Source organism: Megalobrama amblycephala, linkage group LG16, assembly GCF_018812025.1.
Source record: "Megalobrama amblycephala isolate DHTTF-2021 linkage group LG16, ASM1881202v1, whole genome shotgun sequence".
NCBI lineage: Eukaryota > Metazoa > Chordata > Actinopteri > Cypriniformes > Xenocyprididae > Megalobrama > Megalobrama amblycephala.
The window spans coordinates 977,211-998,274 of NC_063059.1; the positions used below are offsets into that span (position 1 = coordinate 977,211).

Sequence of the window (21,064 nt, forward strand, 5' to 3'; positions counted from 1 at the left end):
CATTTACCAAAACTCTATGCAGTGTGTATAGAACCAAACTAAACAGCTAGAAAGAGGTACAAGCCTTAACATATTTGAGTTGCCAGATCTTGCTAGAAAAAAAAATGAACAAGAACAGCCCATAATAAACTGATTCCTTATCATTTATTATAATAATATCGTAATAAAATCCAAATGCTTTATAACAAGAACAAAATATCGTGGACAGCACCTGCCAACATTATTAACTCCATAAACTTTATCGCTTTGAGCAAACCTCAAACAACAAGCCCAAAAGTGCATATAATAAGAGGACATGGCAACACTTCAAGAGTGCGCTCTGTGAAGCAGCCCTACAAGCATAAAGAAAGCACAACGCCACTGTTGATGGTGGTTTAAAAATTGTAGAACACAATGAGCCTTTGGTCACAGGAATATTACTTTGTTTAAAAAAAAAAAGTATTTCACATCACATGTGAGATGCCAGAATGCTAATACAAAGTTCTGGCATGAAACTAATAGGTCCTTTAACTGAACCTGTTTATAATCATGTCATTATCTATAGGACACAGATGATTGGTTCCTCCTGTATTAGTAGCCAATGAGCTTGCGTGCTCAATTTTCAAATACATGAGTGGCATTTGTCTTAGCAGTGCAGCGTGCTTCAGAAATCATCTAAGATAAGTACATGGGTTTTTATACTATATCACTTTGTGTTTGAGTAGTCTGCTGTATCTATTCCTATGTCACGTCAACAGTCCTGTTTTAATACTTAGAGAGAATTACTAAGCATATTAGCAGCTAGCGCATATGCAATGTTTTATAAGGATACAGAGACAAGCTTGCTGAACTTTAAGTGGAAACAGGCTTTGCTTTCGTATTGGCATATCTAACAGAGCTACAGCAAGTATTCTGTACATCGGCAGCAGCAGCATATGGATAACAAATTCAGATAGCAATGTAGCGAATATCAACAACAATAGAATGCAGCAGATGTTGCGGTTAAGACACTGTGTACTGTATGCACGCTTACTTCATTTACGATGCAACTTTTTGAATGAAAGAAAACAGGAAGAAATGCACTTTCGCTAAGATACTGCCTAATAAATTTATCATTTATGCCGCACAGCGATTTTCACTTGCAGGTATCAGAGGATTACAAAGGCAGCTGGTGTTAATGGAGGAATTTGCAGCTTTACTTGCAAACTACAATTCCTGTTCATCAATAAGGCGAGAAGCAGACCCTCTAATTAATTACATGAATTGATAAGTGTACTAACAGATTAGTAATAAAGATGTTTGCCATCGTAATGCATTGCATGCAAACCGCACTCGAGCCTAATTGAATCACGCTCTGGCCCACCTCTTTCAAGCGGGCCAGGGATGGCTAAAAGAACCGTGCCCAGGCATGGAACGGAGCGATCACACTTGTCAAACGAACCAGGCTTTAGGGGTCAAGCGCGCTCGGGCACGATTCAGAGCACCTAGTGTGAGTACACCCTTATGCAATGTCGGTATGTTACTGTCATCTTATTAATAGATTTCACATAGAATGATATTTATCATTTCAACTTATGTAGAGTGTGCCAAGGCAGTTCCATGTATTCTCAAACGAAGCAAGAGCACCTCAGTTGATACTTTAATATGTAATTTTGTGTTATAATCATTATTATATAATCTGTGTTTGTGCTCTGGATAACACCAGGTGTTTTCTATATGTGGTGTGTTTTGCAGTGGTGGGCAGTGTAGCTGATTCATGGACACGCATTTGCTGATCTGAGCTGTGGCTGCATGTGTCAGAAATTACTATCTGTCAGAAATCACTCTCTCTGCTTAAAATGCAGAGGTATTCGTTTAACAACAGGAGTGTAAATAGGAGACTCTTGCAGTGTAGACAGCTCATTGATGTAGCGGCACTTTCTGAGTTCGCTACTGAGATGAGTGAACTGTTTTTGCACGCTCTCGCAGCCATACGTTTTCATATTGTTTATGCTGTAAGCACCAACAGTCGGTTGCACGCTGTGGAATTTAGAACGTGATATTATGGGATTCACTGTCAAATTGCATCGACTTACGTAACCATTGAATGGGACAAAGATATAATATGCCATAGTAATGCATTAGCATGCAAATCAGACAAAATATATAGAAATATTGATTCAAAATTTGAGTTTCTATTAAAATATCATTCAATTAATGACTCATAAATCTAAATGTTTCACAATATGTTGCAATTCTTATGTTGGAGACGTTGCTTGCACAGCATTTGTATTAAAGCACCCTCAATAAAATCTGGGAAAATTCTGGATTCTGGAACTGGGCTGGGCATTCATGTCTAAACACAAACCATTTCTTTGAATCTACGAAACATTAACTATGCCTTATTTGTTTTAGAAAAGTGTTTACAGTCTTGCACATGATGTAGGAGTAAAATACAAGCATACAGCAGCAGCGATACGTATTTTATACAGCAGCAAGCCATCACTGCAACTAAGCATAGTGGACTTGACAAATGTATTGCCATTTAACAGGGGCTCACCTTATTTGCTCAACTTTCAAGAACACTTCAAGGCTGATGTTTTCATGTACCTACGTGTATTTCGGGTCAGCTGAATGCGTGTATGAGTCATGCTCATTATTTTTCAGTTTGTCTGAATGACTTTTGAATGACTGATTCACTTTTATAATAGGAGTATACAGGGTTTGACTGGCAATTATCAAATGATACTACATCATTATACTCTTTATTTGCAGGTGGTTGTGGAGGGTTTCTTTAGCCTGCAACGTGTTACCATTTGTTAAAGTCACACATAATGTGCATTCTAATTGGTTATGTTTGAGCCTTTTGGCTCAGGCACACATAGTCATAGGCCACTAGTGGTAAGTCATTCAGCGGGGTAGCCCAGGCACACATAGCTAGCATACACATGGTTCCTTTGGCTCTTCGGAGCAGCAGCAGTACATATGCTTTTGCGGTAGATCTTCTGGTGGGTGAGGGTGAATCATAATCTTGCCTTCTGAGTGAAAGGGGATTTTCTGACATACAGTACACTTGGCTTGTATTGTTCAAATATCATGTCAACTGCTCTGTGGAGGGTAATTCATGTACGCTATTGTACAGCAGCAGCATGTCTTACTTGCTCACAGCAGCGTGTTGTGTATGTATTGGCAGTAGCAAGTCATGTACCTGCTCTGCAGCAGCAGCAATAATCAACAGCAGCAGCAATAAAGCAGCAGCAGCATAGAAGATCTATTCTGCCAAGACCAAACACATCTACATTCTCATACCCATTACCATGCTAAACACTCCAAGAGTTGTCATGACAGAAATACAAAGTTTTGGCATGAAACTCTAATGGCCAGGCTATTAGGTCCCTTAACTGAACCTGCTCATAATCACATCATTATCTACAGGACACAGATGATTGGTTCCTGCTGTATTAGTAGCCAATGAGCTTGCATGCTCAATCTTCAAAAACATGAGTAGGGTTTGTCTTAGCAGTGCAGCATGCTTCAGAAACCCTCCACCTTCCCCAGCTCCACCTGTATAGATCTGCTGCGGGTAATTCATGTACGCTATTGTACAGCAGCAGCATGTCTTACTTGCTCACAGCAACATGTTGTATATGTATTGACAGTAGTAGGTCCCGTAATTGCACTGCAGCAGCAGCAGCAGCAGTAGTAGTAATAATCAACAGCAGTAGCAGCAGCAGCAACAAAGCAGCAGCATAGCAGATCTATTCTGCCAAGACCAAACACATCTACATTGTCTTACCCATTACCATGCCAAACACTCCGAGAGTTGTCATGACAGAACTATGGTTATGAGGTGTCAATTATTGCAATTTCGGGAGTTAGTCATGTTACACATACAGAAATGATAATTAAAGGGATTCACTCCTGAATCTTTGCAGTGTGTATGTGGCCACTATGTGTTCCATATGTGAGTCACATGATCTTACCTCAGTATCTCCAGTTTACAGTGAAGATTCTGTAATACATCAGAGAGGTGCTTCACTCCTGAGTCTCCTAGATTATTGTCAGATAGATCCAGTTCTCTCAGGTGTGAGGGGTTTGAACTCAGAGCTGAAGCCAGAGTAGCACAACTTTCAGCTGTGATTCCACAATCACTCAAGCTGCAAAGAGATGAGAATCATACTTTTTCAAGACTTGCTGATAATTCTTGAACTGCAAAAAAACATCATTTTTCAGCAATAATCCATAGCATTTTTCAGCAATATAATATATAATATATAAAGTGAATGCAACTTCACCAAGTACAACATGACAGGAACATATCTCACTTGGCAAAATCAAAGTGACCTTTAATTAAATGTTGATCTAATTAAATGTAATTAATTTCATTAATAGGCTTGCTTACCAGTCAACATATTAGGGGATGAGCTGGCAAAAAGTGCATATTTAGATTTAGGTAGAACTGTTGTCAGAAGCGTTTTTCTCATATATATATATATTTTTTTCTCATATATATATATATATATATATATATATATATATATATATATATATATATATATATATATATATATATATACCCATTTATTGATAAGATTAAGAAAAGATAAGAATTTTGATAAGATTTGTGACCTTTTAACTTTAGGTTTCTTTTTCTTTTAATGGTGAAGTGGTTGTTTTTAGTGACACTTACTGAACTGATCTGGATTCTTTAATCACGGGCAGCAACTTCTTAAAAACTTCCAGTTTTTCAGATTTATTGTTACCTCCTAAAAAATTGTTAATATTAAACTCATCCAGCTGCTCCTCTGATGTCAACAACACAAAAACTACAGCTGACCACTGAGATGAAGAGAGTTTGGTTTTCCGTACTGCTCCAGATTTCAGATAGTATTTCATTTCCTTCACTAATGAATGGTCACCCAGTTCATTCAGACAGTGGAACAGATTGATGGATTTCTCTGGAGATTCGATGGTCCTGATCTTTTTCTTGATGTACTCAACTGTTTTCTCATTGCTGTCAGAGCTGCTTACTGTCAGTGTTGTTAGATTTCTTAAGAGATCCTGATTAGCAGTCACTGACAGTCCCAGAAGGAAACGCAGAAAAAGGTCCAGATGTCCATTTTTACTCTGTAGAGCCTCATCCACAGCTTTCTGATGCAGATAAGACAATAAAACATGTTTTTCTGCAGGATTCTGAAACCAATCCAAAGCTTTTTTTGGTCTTTGTTTGGTGATTTGGTCAAACACATTTATGCTGCTGTCTGTAAAGGAGAGGTGCGCATATAGAGCCGCTAAATGTTCCTGAATGCTCAGATGAACGAAGCTGAAGACTTGCTCATGATACATGCCAAACTCCTCTCTGAAGATCTGAGTGCACAATCCTGAGTACACTAATGCTTCTGTTGCATCAATGCCACACTCTCTCAGGTCTTCCTCATAGAAGATCAGGTTGCCTTTCACAAGCTGCTGGAAAGCAAGCTTCCCCAGTTTGTCAATCATTTCTTGAGCTTTCACTTTCTTCTCATACTTCTTCTCTTGTCTGATGATGGTCTGAAGGATCAGGAAGTGTGTGTACATTTCTGTGAGAGTCTTGGGAATCTCTCCACTCTCTGCTTCGCTCAACATCTTCTCTAGAACAGTGGCTGATATCCAGCAGAACACTGGGATGTGGCACATGATGTGGAGGCTCCTTGATGACTTCAGGTGTGAGATGATCCTCTCGGCCAGACTCTGATCACTGATTCTCTTCCTGAAGTATTCGTCCTTCTGTGGGTCACTGAAGCCTCGTACCTCTGTCACTCGATGGACACACTCAGAGGGGATGAGTTCAGCTGCTGCTGGTCTGGAGGTGATCCAGATGAGAGAAGAGGGAAGCAGATTCCCCACAATGAGGTTTGTCAGCAGCACGTCCACTGAGGCTGATTCAGTCACATCAGACAACCTCACATTGCTCTGAAAATCCAAAGACAGACGACACTCATCCAGACCATCAAAGATGAAGAAAATATTATATTCACCACTGAATGGTTTCATTTTTTTTATTATGGGGAAAAAGTTTTCAAGAACACCGGAAAGACTGCATTTTTCTTTTTGCATGTTGAGCTCTCTGAAAGGAAGTGGAAATATGAGCTGGATGTCCTGATTCTCTTTCCCTTCAGCCCAGTCCACAATGAACTTCTGCACAGAGACTGTTTTCCCAATGCCAGCGACTCCCTTTGTCAGCACAGTTCTGATGGGTTTGTCTTGTCCAGGTAAGGTTTTAAAGATGTCATTGCATTTGATCGGTGTGTATTCTGTTGCTGCTCTCCTGGATTGAGTCTCAATCTGTCTCACCTCATGCTCATTATTGATCTCTCCACTTTCACTCTCTGTGATGTAGAGCTCTGTGTAGATCTCATTCAGGAGTGAATGAGATCTTTGGTGAGGTGTTGTTCCCTCATACAGATACTTAAACTTCTCCATTAGATCTGATCTAAATGATTCGAGGACTTCTGTGTCTTTCGAGTCACGGCTGTAAAATTAAAATACCACATTAGATAAAGAAGTAAATGTATAATGTCATACAGAACATATCATCAGATTAGTGAATTGTGTCAGTTCTTAATAACGTAAAGAGCATTGTGTCAGTTCTTAATAATGTAAAGAGCCACATTTTTGCATCTACAACAAACAAAACATGCCTTAAATGTAACTGACCGGAAATAAAAACCCAGTCTTGAAGGCTTCTTAGGGACAGGTGGTGGCAGATCTGACCTTCAACATCATGAAGAAAAATTGAGATTGATAAAATTGTTCTCATTACCTTCATTCTACCAACAACTTTTACACTGTTCTGAATGAACTTATTAAAGGTGCTCTAAGTGATCCTGGGTGGAGTAACTTCCTGTTGATGTTCGAAGTGTTGTCAAACAAAACAGAGGGTAGCTAGACCCTCCCTCCTCCTCCTCCTCCTCCCCCTCCCCTCCGTGCTTCCTGAAACAGTCATGAACGTGCATTTAAAATCATTCTTGTCGGTTATTGGCTGGAGCATGTTTATTATGTTTCATGGTCCAGGCTGCACCAAGTAGTTTTTGTTGCCGTTTTTGGAGCTTGTGGCGACTACAGAGACTGCATTTTTTTTTTACAGTGTGTTCAGGGGACAGGCAGCTAGCGGATAGTGAGGAGATGTTTGCTGTATGTGACAAAAAATGTTTTGGCCTAAAAACGCGTGACATCACTTAGAGCACCTTTAACAATGTGCTTGCTCAAAGACATATTCACAAGTCACCTTTTACATACTTCCACACTATGGAAAACTTCACTGGTAAGATAACAGAACTTCAGTTATATTGTTTTTAACTTTAAATGTATAACTCTTCAACATCAATTCATCTAAACAGCCCTACTCAGTTCTTGATTATTTTCCTAGAGATGATGCAACAAAGAAAATCATTTTACAATATCCAATTAGAGGGTACACACCTGGAGGGTACACACCTGTTCTATTTTGGGGAAAGTAAAAAAAAAAAAGTAAAAAAAAGGTAATACTTATTGCTTTTGTATTCTTTCTATTTCATATAATCCTTTTGTATTTGTATTTTTTTGACTACTAAGAAATCACTGGTTAAATTATTTCATGAGCCAATTAAGAAAATGAAAATTGCAAAAGGAAGATTTGCAAGCATCCACTGCATCAAAATAAATTAAATGAACGTTTATTGTCAAATTCAACTAAGGTAGTGTAATCATGGCAGGAAAAAAGTGGATTTTTCTTCATATAGTGGACTTCACTGGGGTTCGACGGGTTGAAGGTCCAAATGTCAGTTTCAGTGCAGCTTCAAAGAGCTCTACATGATCCCAGACGAGGAATAATAGTCTTATCTAGAGAAACCATCGCTCATTTTCTAAAAAAATAAAAATGTATATACTTTTGCTATACAAATGCTTGTCTTTCACTGGTCTGTGATGCTCCACGCATAACGTAATCATGTTGGAAAGGTCACGCGTGACGTAGGCAGAAGTACCGCGGTAGGGCGAAAAACTCCATCTCATTTTCTCCTCCAAATTCAAAATCGTCCGACATCGTTGTTTTACCTTTTTTTATAAATGCTGTTTGACTTAGTCTTTGTACATTCACTTTGTAAACACTGGTACTTCCACTTACATCATGCGTGATCTTTCCAATGTAATTACGTAATGCATGGAGCATCACAAAGCAGTGCATAATGAGCATTTGTGGTTAAAATGTATATAAAAGTAGCTCTTTGAAACTGCACTGTAACTGACATTTGGACCTTCAACCCGTTGAACCCCAGTGAAGTCCACTATATGGAGAAAAATCCTGGAATGTTTTCATCAAAAACCTTAATTTCTTTTCCACTGAGGAAAGAAAGACATAAACATCTTGGATGAAATGGGGGTGAGTAAATTATCAGGAAATTTTCATTCTGAAGTTAACTAATCCTTTAAGTTTTTACTCTTGTTTACCCAGGTCCACTAAGGTTTAGTGGTTGATCCATAGACCAATCACTCTTCAGAGACAGAGCTGAGTTCAGATGAATCTGATGTTTTAGTGTAAAAATGTTGTAATTATCATATCATTTATAGAAATGTTATACCTGTTACCAGGACATGTGTCTTCACTAAATGTTAATGGTTGACCCATAGAGTTGTTACTCTTCAGAGACACACGACGAAGTTCTGAATCAGATGATTTCCTCTGCTGGACTGAACTGTAACAGAGGCAAAATTAACTTTAAGTAACATAGACCATTAACTACTTAATGATTAAAAGACATTAACAATTTGTTGATTAGTGCCACTGGTTAAAAATGATTATTATTATTTTATTTTAGGTATTTTGATGGGTTCATGATGCACCCCAGTTGTGGATACATAAGGGTGCTGTTTATCCTGGAAACTACTGTCTTCCACTCAGAAGATCAGAAAAAGTGAACAATTGTAAAATATGAAGCATTCAGCTACAAAGAGCACTGTAGTATTAAACATAAGTTGATACTTTGATGAATGTTTATTTATTTTACAATTTTATATTCTCCATCCTCCTGCTCAAAATATTTGGGGTCTAAGTGGTGTCCACAGAATAACAGGTTTTATGGATAATTGGACACGTTTTTGGGGCAGACCTGACCTCTGATGGCCACGGAGCTTGGCCCATCTTTATTACCAGCATATACTGTTTTAAAGATTACTAGCCCTGTGCTATATGCCTCTTCCTGCCCTGTAATTGCCACACTTGAGCCCTCCGCTAAGATGGCTGCCACGCTTGAGCCCTCCGCTAAGATGGCTGCCACGCTTGAGCTCTCAGCTAAGATGGCTGCCGTGCTTGAGCCCTCAGCTAAGTTGGCTGCCATTCCTGAACCAAGTCAAGTCACAGTTGATCTTCCTGAACCTAGTCAAGTCATAGTTGATCTTGCTGAGTCAAGTCACAGTTGATTCTCCTGAGCCTTCCGACGAGATGGCTACCATTCCTGAGCCCCCAGAGATTGCAGCGCTGGCCATTATGGCCACAGCCATCTGGTGTATGTGGGCTGCGTACACATCGGTTCCAGCCCATGAGCCCACTCCAGTCCGTGATTCCGCTCCAGCCCATGAATCTGCTCCAAAGCCACGTCACGTCTCCGCTGATCTTCCAGAGCCACGTCACATCTCCGCTGATCGCTCAGAGTTTCATCCTGTCATGACCATTAATCCAGTGTCTACGGACAATATGGCCACTCCGCCAGTGTCTACGGACAGGATGGCCGCTCCACCAGTGTCTATGGACAAGATGGTCTCTCCGCCAGTGTCTACGGACAGGATGGCTGCTCCACCAGTGTCTATGGACAAGATGGTCTCTCCGCCAGTGTCTACGGACAAGATGGCCGCTCCGCCAGTGTCTACGAACAAGATGGCTGTTCCACCAGTGTCTACGGACAAGATGGCTCCTCCGCCAGTGTCTACGGACAAGATGGTCTTTCCACCAGTGTCTACGGACAAGATGGCTGCTACGCCAGTGTCTACGGACAAGATGGTCTCTCCGCCAGTGTCTACGGACAAGATGGCCGCTCCGCCAGTGTCTACGAACAAGATGGCCGTTCCACCAGTGTCTACGGACAAGATGGCTCCTCCGCCAGTGTCTACGGACAAGATGGTCTTTCCACCAGTGTCTACGGACAAGATGGCTGCTACGCCAGTGTCTACAGACAAGATGGCACCTCCGCCAGTGTTTACGGACAAGATGCCACCTACACCAGTGTCTTCGGACAAGATGGCACCTCCACCAGTGTCTTTGGACAAGATGGCACCTTCGCCAGTGTCTACAGACAAGATGGCACCCCCGCCAGTGTCTACGGACAAGATGGACGCTTCGCCAGTGTTTACAGACTCCGCTTCAGTCGTCAAGTCAGCTCCAGTCTCCGCCCCGAGCCCAGAGGGGACACCTGTCTCTGTCCCGAACCCAGAGGGGTACATATCCGCCACCTGCTGGTTCCTGCTACTCCCCACCAGAGGTCGCCGGTTCACCATTTCATTGCACACAGTCATACCTCACTCTGGACTACATTTCCCATAATCCCTCACTAGGAACCAATCACACACTCGCACCTGTTCCCCATCAGTGGACCTTTTATAAGCTGCACCCAGACACACACACAGGGCTGAGTATTGTTTAGCCTTTATCCGACCTTGTCTCCGTGTTTCATTTTCCCAGTTCCTAGCCTTGCCTTGTTTTTTGACCCTGGACTGTTTATCTCTTGTTTGATGATCATTTGCTGCCTGTCTTGACCATTGCCTGTGACTTGGATTACTCTTCTGCCTTGCCCTTATGTTTCTGTTTGCTGGTGTTTGACTCTTGCTTGTACGACTACGCTCATTCTAATAAAGCCTGCGTTTGGACCTTCCCCTTGTCGCCACGATTCCCAATGTTACAACCTGGGGCTCAGGTCAGGAAGCAGACAGACTGGCTGAACTGACCAACTTCTAGCTGTCTCATGTCACAGAAGTCAGATAAATCCCAACAAACAGAGACTCTTTCACCTAGATATCATAATATAGAGACTGTGTCCATTCCCCAAACTAGTAAATATAAAATAATAATAATAACAATAATAATACATTTTACTGATGTCCAAGAAATGAAAAACAGATATAATACAGATGAACAAATAATAAAGCTTGGGGTGCTGAATATTGGCTGCCTATCCACAAAAGCACTTTTTGTATATAATCACAGATCATAACCTATGTGCTGTGTTTGACAGAAACCTGGCTGTAAACAGCTGTAAAATTAAAATACCACATTAGATAAAGTAGTGGATGTATCATGACATAGAACATATTATCAGATTCATAAATTGTGTCAGTTCTTAATAATGTAAAGTGTGATGACCCATTTTTGCATCTACAACAAACAAAATGCCTTAATGTAACTGACCTGAAATCAAAATTTGAAGGCTTCTTAGGGACAGGTGGTGGCAGGTATGACCTTAAACATCATGAAGAGAAATTGAGATTGATAAAATTGTTCTCATTACCTTCATTCTACCAACAACTTTTACACTGTTGTGAATGAACTTATTAACAATGTGCTTGCTCAAAGACACATTCACAAGTCACCTTTTCCATACTTCCACACTGTGGAAGACTTCACTGGTAAGATAACAGAACTTCGGTTTTATTGTTTAAAATAAAATATATCAGTTTTACAACTTTAAATATATAACTCTTCAGCATCAATTCATCTAAACAGCCCTACTCAGTTCTTGAATATTTTCCTAGGGATTATGCAACAACAACAACAATAAAAAAATAATTTTACAATATCCAATTAGATGAAAGCACTCATTTTAAAATTTCGAGGAGGGTACACACCTGGAGGGAACACATCTGTTCTATTTTGGAAAAGTAAAAAAAAAAAAATGTAATACTTATATTGCTTTTATATACTTACTATTTCATATAAACCTTTTGTATTTGTATTTTTTGACTACTTAGAAATCACTGGTTTAATTGGTTAAATTATTTCATGAGCCAATTAAGAAAATGAAAATTGCAAAAGGAAGATTTGCAAGCAGCCACTGCATCAAAATAAATTAAATGAATGTTTATTGTCAAATTCAACTAAGGTAGTGTAATCACGGCAGGAAAGAAGTGGATCTAAATGAGACCACGGTTGGGCCGTCTGTAATGAGGAGGCAGAAGCCATGTTGAAATCCATGTGCTGAAGTTTATTAGGAACAGTCCAAAAGGAGCGTGAAGCCAGGCAAAGGGTCAAAACCACAAAAACAGTCCAACAGGCAAACAGTTCAAGGGGAAATCCAAAGGCAGGTGTCGAAAAGGCAGGCAAGATGGTCAAACACAAAAGCAATCCAAACAGGCAGCCAAGTCAAAAATGGAAATCCAATAATCAGTAATCAGAGAAAGCAGGCAAATGGTCATACAAGGTAAACAGACAGTAGATACAAAACACTCGGTAAGGCAGTAGAACTGGCAATACTTCGCAAGGCCTGTTTGGTCATGCCATACTTAAAATGGCTGCTAAACAGGAAGTGACTGTAGAATGAGCAGAGGGAGTGGCACACAGTCAGAATTCAGATGAGGGCTCCCTCTGCTGGTGTGGCATTACAGAACCCCTCCCTCTAGGAGCACCTCCTGGCGCTCTACGTGGACGTCCCCATGGTCGTGGTGCTGGTTGATCGGGTCTGGCTCGATGAAAGTCCTCAATGAGAGACGGGTCCAGGATGTCGTGTGCAGCTACCCATGACCTCTCCTCAGGTCCATAACCTTCCCAGTCCACCAAGTATTGGAGCTGACCCCCTCTATGTCTTGAATCCAGCAACTCGTTCACCTTGTAAGCTGTTGAACCATCTACATCCAGTGGTGGTGGTGGCTCTTGGTTCTCAGCATTGGGGTCAGCATCCGGGTGGATGAGTTTAAGGAGTGAGACATGGAAGGACGGAGAGATACGATAATTAGCAGGAAGCTCAAGTTGGTACATGACATCATTAATCTGTCTGAGAATCTTGAATGGGCCAACATACCTGGGACTGAGCTTCCTGCTCGGTAGCTGCAGCTTAAGGTCCCTCGTAGAGAGCCAGACCCGCTGTCTGTTGGCCTGGAACTCCTGTGTTCTGACGGCTCTCTGTAGACGGACATGGGCACTGTCCCACACCCTCTCATAGCGCCTGATCCAGTCGTCCACAGCGGGGACTGACGAGGGTTCGCCAGACCACGGGAACAAGGGGGGGTTGGTATCCCAAGACGCATTGGAAGGGAGTCATGCCAGTGGAAGAATGAGTCAAGGAATTTTGGGCATACTCAGCCCAAGGGAGGAATTCTGTCCAGCGGTGTTGTTCATGACTGCAATAGCTTCTAAGGTACCTGCCGATCTCTTGGTTTAGGCGTTCTACTTGTCCATTTGACTGTGGGTGGTGACCTGATGTGAGGCTTATATTGATATCCAGGTGCCTGCAGAAGGCTTTCCAGACCTGAGATGTGAATTGGGTTCCTCTGTCAGTGACAATGCCGTCTGGTAGGCCATAGACCCGAAAGACATGATGAAATAGGGCTTGTACTGTCTCCATGGCTGTAGGAAGACCTTTTAAAGGAACCAAACGGCAGGACTTAGAGAAGCGATCAATGATTACCAGTATAGCCGTGAAACCATTTAAGAGGGGCAGGTCAGTGACAAAGTCTATGGTCAAGTGTGACCAGGGACGTTGTGGAGTTGGCAGTGGTTGGAGGAGGCCCGAGGGCAAATCCTTGGGGGTCTTGGATTGTGCACAGACACGGCAAGATTTAACATAGGTTGCAACGTCTTTAGTCATTGATGGCCACCAGAAGGAGTTTTGTAACAGGCGGTGGGTACGGGAAATTCCAGGGTGACCTGAGCTTAGTGATGTGTGGAACCACTGCATGACTCATAGACGAAGAGCTTGTGGTACACTGTTGGCAGGTAGTGGTTCTTGTTGATGGGCCCGCTGGATCTCTTCCATTAGGTCCCAATTGACTGGAGCTATAATGACTGATGGAGGGAGAATAGACTCAGGTGGGATACTGTCAGTGGGGGGGATCATGGCATCTGGACAGGGCATCAACCTTACTGTTCTTGCTGCCTGGTCTGTAGGTGACTGTAAACTGGAAGCGAGTGAAGAAAAGGGACCAATGAGCTTGACGTGGATCCAGACATTTAGCACTTTTAATGTACTCCAGGTTTTTATGATCTGTGATGACTTGAAAAGGATGAATAGCCCCCTCAAGCCAATGTCTCCAATCTACAATGGCTGCCTTCATTAATAACAGTTCTTTGGTTCCCACATCATAATTGCGTTCGGCTGAAGTCAGTTTTCTTGAAAAAAATGCGCAGGGGTAGAGTTTACCTGGTTGACCGTGACGTTGTGAGAGCACGGTGCCAATCCCACAATCTGAGGCATCTATTTCAACCACAATGGGGAGATTGGGATCAGGATGCTTAAGGATAGGAGCCATGGTAAAACTGTCCTTGAGTTTGGTGAAATCTTTTGTGGCTTCTACAGGCCATTTGAATTTAGCAGGTTTTCCTTTAAAAAGTGATGTCAATGGGGAAGCAATCTAACTGTAGTTTCTAATGAAGCATCTGTAGAAGTTTGCGAAGCCTAGGAACCTCTGTAATTCCTTTATCGTAGTAGGTTGGGGCCATTCAGTGACTGCTTGAACCTTGGATTCATCCATCTTAACACCTTGATGGCTGATTTTATATCCCAAGAAGGTTGTTTGTTTCACATGGAACTCACACTTTTCAGCCTTGACATACAGCTGGTTCTCCAGAAGATGGGTGAGCACTGTCTTGCCATGACTAATGTGGTCGGCTTCAGACTTGGAATATATTAGAATGTCATCTATGTAGGCAAACTACATTCTGGTTTAAGAGATCACGAAAAATTTAATTGATGATGGACTGAAAGACTGCAGGTGCGTTAGCCAGTCCATAGGGCATGACCAGATACTCATAGTGCCCCTTAGTGGTGAGGAAGGCAGTTTTGAGATCAAGATTTGTATAGATCTTGGCTTCACATACAGTAGGTGGACAACCAAAATGGGTATTACCGCCGCGCATACCGCCGCCGCAGGGCCGTTGCGTTAACTGAAATTCGTGTGTTAAAAACTACCGCCAGGTGGTGCAAAGGGACGGATTGGAAAGTGTCTGTAATAATAAAATGTCGGTTTGTAAACTGAGCTGAAAGGACGAAGTAAAACAACAATAACATTATAATATAACATTTTAACATCCTTAAAAACCATTAGAAAATTTAAAGTGAAAGTTAATTTCAAAACGTGGAATAGTCTTAGGCTACAGTCTATGCATCAAAAATTAAAAGAAAGAACTTTACACAAAGTCTTACTGCATGCTATTGTCATTAAACAGTCATTACTAGGCATATATATATATATATATATATATATATATATATATATATAAAATATGTGTATATATATATATATATATATATATATATATAAAATATATATATATATATATATATATATATATCAAAAAAAAAATCCTTCAAGTTCCATATGCGGAGCGAAATGAGAACGGTCCAGCATTAAGACCGCATTAAGAGCAATAATTCTTATTAACTGCTATTGTTCTTGATTTTTTATTGTTCTTGATTTTTTTTTTATTGTTCTTGATTTTTTGGCTATATGCTAGGCCCTATGTAAAGTTTAGTGATGTTAATATCGCAGACTAAAATTCCGACAGGAATAAATGTTTAGGCTAATTTACTCATTAAAACCAAAGGTGTTCATCAGTGATTGTACATCAAGAGCAAGGACACGTTGTGTGCATTTTGTTTTGTGCTTTTACCAGAATGAAACGCTCGATTGTCTGTGTGAAAACTGCGCGTGTGCACGAGCGCCAAGAGAATTGATAACAGCAGCAACAAGCACTGCCATGATTTCAGAAACAACACATTCCAGCGGATAGATCGCCTCTTATTTAACACAGACCTATATCTTATCGAATTGAGATATTTCTTTCTTTTTAGGTACAATTATTCGCTGAGTTTAAGTTCACTTTTGGGACGTTTCAGATTCTCGCAGAGAGACAGCTGAAAGCGCACCCTGTTTTTTATTTTATTTTATTTTATTTTTCAAAAGTACAAGGTTTTGTTGTTATTGTGAGCGTACACAAATAAAAGTAGACCATTTGTAGTCTTGCACTAATCTGTAGGCTATCGCCAAAAATGACGGAAGGCCTGTTTTAAGTTGTTTCAGCTGTCATGAGGAGAAAATCCATCAGAACGCGCCGGCGCTTTCGTCGGCCAGAGGGATAAAAATGTAGCTAATTTAGTTTCATATTTATATTTTAATATTGGGCTATTTCCTATTATTATTATTTTTAATTTCACCTATGTTCATTATGAAAATAGCATGACGGATGCGCAATGTCGGGAGACATGCAGCGGGTCAGACATAAGTTTGACCACTTCATTAAGTTTTTTTTTATAGTAAGTCTTTCTTTAAAGTGAATTTCGTTTTGTAGAAATTGTATCTTAATTTCAATCAATGTTTCATCAACCAATTGGCTATATTTAATAATTAGGAAGAAAACCAAGAATGTCGGGTGTGGAATGGATTGAAGTGCGTAACAAATGAAACCATGTTTCTGCGGCCTTTAAATAAGGCTGAATCAATATACGTCTTTTTGTTTTAATTAAATTTATTTATTACTTTATTACATGTCTGTATTACTTAAATAATTGATAAGATGTTTTTGGTCGAACACTATATTTTAGCTGGTCTAGTTAGACACAAATTTGCGTAGTGGCTTATTGTGCAAACTTTTTTTTCCTACCACACGCCAAACTCATAACATTTCTTGCAGATTAAAAAAACAAAAAACAAAAAACAAACAAAAAACCACGACGCTCCGACTTTTAAAAAAATCCCTCCTCGCTCCAGTCAAAACTTCGCACATACTCTGCTCGGCAGCAGCAGGCGCTGGCAAACGCGCGGGGGGAGGGTTGATCCCATTCGGAACTTCTGGAGTGGAGCGTGAAACACTGCAAAACACTGCAAATCCCCATAACACAAACAAATAAAGAAACTTACTGCAAATACTCATAACAGAGTCTAACAATTGTGTATTTCGTCAGCTTATTTCATATGATCAGATCAGGATGTTAAAATTAACAAAAAGCACCAAGATTGCAAAAAGGTCTGTCATGCGCATAGCTTAGGCTAATATTTTGAGTCTCCCACCCTCTGGATTAATGGCTTTGGTGACAAACATTTTAAACAAAGTGCCCGAATTCCCCCTATCTCAAACTTGTCAAGTGTTGCAGAGCAAGCACCGTTAGGTTGGGTGAGTGCTTTTTATACACACAAGATAATGTAAATATTATACATTGATATATAAAAGGAACACAATCGGTTTGTTGTTTTTGTTTGTTTTTCTTTAACATTTTTATTTTATTTCTTTGTCTTTAAGGAACATTGGATGGCAGTAAAGATTCTGTACAGTTATTGTTCTAATAATACGGAGCCATAATGTTACATATCTTGGTCAATTCTTTCGAGCTGCTTTACAGCTTAACCACAGTTTGCAACATCAGCAGTTATTGAAATGAACTGAATCAACACAGATCTGCTGATATAAATAAATAGGCCTAAATAAATAGCAAAAAACAAGATTGGGTTTGTACGGTTCATTTGAACTGTAATTTAATGATTTGTGTTATGATGTTATAGAGGTACAATGTACAGATGCCTATGTGTTTTGCAAAAAGTAAGAATATTTAATAAAGAATCTTAAACTTCCAATGTTAAACATGTTCTCGTCATTTTGCTCTAACTGCAGTCAAAATACAAATAGGCCTATAAAATATTGTGTAGCCCATTGTGGAGAGTCAGATTAGGCGCAAACTATCTATAGCTGAAACCTTTTATCTTAATAGCCTAGCACTTGTCGAATAACAAAATGTTGATTATTGGGATATCAACGTTTTTTTTTGTTCGTAATTGTGTAGCTTATGGCATGACATTTCTTTTTGTAATGTTTATGAGCGTGTTAATGGATACAAACTGCACACTTGCAGTTTATCATATTGTTACATAGCTATAACTGCACGATAGTTGAAACATTAACACATTAAAATCATCTGATAATCATACAGTAGTTAACATGAACCCTTTGTAAGCGATGTACTACCATTACATCATGGGCATACGGGACACCCCCGCACCACCAAAGCCTTTGCTTTTTTTAGAACTGAACTCAATTGACTAAAGATGAAAATAAAGCATCCAACTGAAGCCCAAAAATGCAAGCAGAATACCATAGAAAATAGTGCTAAATTACCACAAAAGGGGGAAAAATTCACTGTTGTTTCCATCGCCGTTTGTAAGGTAGCCAAGACAACAGCGAGCTTTGATGCACTGTGCTACTTTGTTACTGTTAGCGGTCATGTGCCGAGACAAATAAATATGTTCGGTCTTTGCTGAGATATTATTATTATTATTATTATTATTATTATATATTGCCCAAACTAAATATCCACCAATAAGTCTAGAGTTTGGCTATTTCTTTATTCTTTTACTGTAAATACATGAATTTAGTTTAGGCCTATATCATTTGATGCACCGATCGAAATTACTGAAAATTTGCGGCCGAAACAGCAATTTACGCTTGTAGAAGGGAACCTTATATAGCCTGGCCTAACGCAAATTTGTGTCTAACTTAGAATTTAGACCAGCTAAAATATATTGTTAGACCAAAACATCTTATCAATTAATTAAGTAATAAAGACATGTATTTAATAAATTTAATTAAAACAGAAATACGTATATTGATTCAGCCTTATTCAAAGGCCGTGGAAACATGGGTTCGTTTGTTACGCAATCCATTCCACACCCGACGTTCTTGGTTTTCTTCCTAATTATTAAATATAGGCAATTGGTTGATGAAACATTGATTGAAATTAAGATACAATTTCTACAAAACGAAATTCACTTTAAAGAAAGACTTACTGTAAAACAAAACTTCATGAAGTGGTCAAACGTATGTCTGACCCGCTACATTTGTCTCCCGACATTGCGCATCCGTCATGCTATTCACTTTTCATAATCAACATTGGTGACATCTTTAAAAAAAATTATATTAGGTTATATCCCAATATTTAAATATAAATATGAAACTAAATTGGCTAAATTTTTATCCCTCTGGTCGACGAAAGCGCCGGCGCGTTCTGATGGATTTTCTCCTCATGACAGCTGAAACAACTTAACTTAAAACAGGCCTTCCGTCATTTTTGGCGATAGCCTACAGATTGATGCAAGACTACAAATGGTCTACTTCTGTATCTGAAACGTCTCAAAAATGAACTTAAACTCAGCGAATAATTGTACCTAAAAAGAAAGAAATATCTCAATTCGATAATAAATTCGTAGGTCTGTGTTAAATAAGAGGCGATCTATCCGCTGTAATGTGTTGTTTCTGAATTTGATATTTTATATTTTAAAGAATAGAATACACTCCTGCATTTAAACGTGGCTGCAGGAGTTGCAGTTTTTTATGACGTTTTATTAATCCGTCCATTCTTTTTTAGTTTCAATGATTTAGCTAAATCGTGCCTTAATAATGGGAGCGAAATTATTCAGTGACTCACGTTTTACTAAAATAAAGGATGTAATTCATGAAACACGCAACAATTTCTTAATCAGTGTCCAAACAGATAGGCTATATTTTTCCTAAGAAGTTATCTGTCAAATAAAGGACAGGTAATGAATAACAAAGAATGTGCGTGTCAAAAATCCATGCTGTTTTATTAAAGGAGTTTAAAATATAAATAAAAAATGTGTGATAAATATAGGCCTAATATGTGAGAAAATTGACATTTTGCATAAAGATAAACGTGCTTTGATGCATTTGTTGGATAACATGTGGTTAAAGCGCCACTCAGCGGTCAAAAGCTGCAAATGCACTTTGCGACGCGGCGGCGGCGGTAGAAACACCGTTTTGGATGGCCACCTACTGTAGCTGTTCTAGGGCTGCAGGAACCAGTGGAAGGGGGTAACGGAACTTGACTGTGACATTATTCAGTCCTCTGTAGTCAATACATGGGCGTAAGCCTCCATCCTTCTTTTCTACAAAGAAAAACCCTGCAGCAGCTGGAGATGTCGAGGGGCGGATAAACCCATTGTCCATGGCCTCTTCTATATACTCCTCCATAGACTGGGTTTCACCATGTGATAGAGGATACACTTTACTTTTAAGGGGGCATGGCATTGGGCAACAGGTCAATGGCGCAGTCCCATGATCGATGAGGTGGAAGTTGTGTGGCTTTAGCTTTACTAAACACTTCGGTCAGGTCATTATAACAGGCTGGAATCTTTGTGGTTTGCTTGGTGTCTGGGCTTTCAATGCTTGTAGTGAGACATGGTTGGGTTACAGTGGAGTGCATGCAATGGGCTAGGCAAAATTCAGACCAATGAGTCAGCTCACCATAATGCCAGGAGATAACTGGATCATGGATAGATAACCAGGGAAAGCCAAGGATGATTTCATGTCTGGTTGAGTCAATGACATAGAGAGATATGGCCTCTTGATGGAACAATCCGATATGAAGTGTAAGGGGTTGTGTTTGTTGGGTGATTCCATCTCCTATGGGTGCGTCGTTAACAGCGCTGATCTTGATAGGTGATGTGCACGGTTGAGTTGGAATGTTGAATTTAGTGATGAGGTCTTTATGAATAAGGTTCAGGGCTGCTCCAGAGTCGATCAGCGCTTTTGAATCAATATAAATATTTTCAGTAGTCAGCCGAACAGGAAAGGTAAGTGACTTGATATGGAGGAGAGAAAACTGTTCAATATTTACCCGGGTAGTATTCTTGTTGGTTTTCTGGGCCTTGTGAGGGCATTCCATGCTGTGGTGGCCTGCTTCACCGCAGTAATAGCAGAGGTTGAGCTGTTGCCGTCGAATTCTCTCCTCCTCAGAGAGCCTGGAGAACCCCAGTTGCATAGGTTCCTGACTTGGCCTTGATTCAGGTAGTGAAGTGAGCTGAGGAACATGGTGAAGCTGATGTATGGTAGGAGTGCTTGACTGTGACCATCGAGCCGATTTCCTCTTGGGAGCATTTCTCATTA

At 40.1% G+C, this 21,064-nt stretch overlaps 1 protein-coding gene across 1 annotated transcript in view; it reads right to left on the reverse strand.

Moving 5' to 3' along the window:
• LOC125249308 (NACHT, LRR and PYD domains-containing protein 3-like) overlaps nt 1-21,064 on the reverse strand; it is a 47,430-nt gene that overhangs the window by 20,649 nt on the left and 5,717 nt on the right. Inside the window, exons 8-12 of the mRNA XM_048161574.1 lie at nt 11,372-11,422; nt 8,556-8,669; nt 6,655-6,711; nt 4,649-6,469; nt 3,942-4,115 (exon numbers count right to left, since the gene is read on the reverse strand). Coding sequence (XP_048017531.1) covers nt 3,942-4,115; nt 4,649-6,469; nt 6,655-6,711; nt 8,556-8,669; nt 11,372-11,422 — 2,217 coding nt within the window. The remainder of the gene's footprint in view (nt 1-3,941; nt 4,116-4,648; nt 6,470-6,654; nt 6,712-8,555; nt 8,670-11,371; nt 11,423-21,064) is intronic.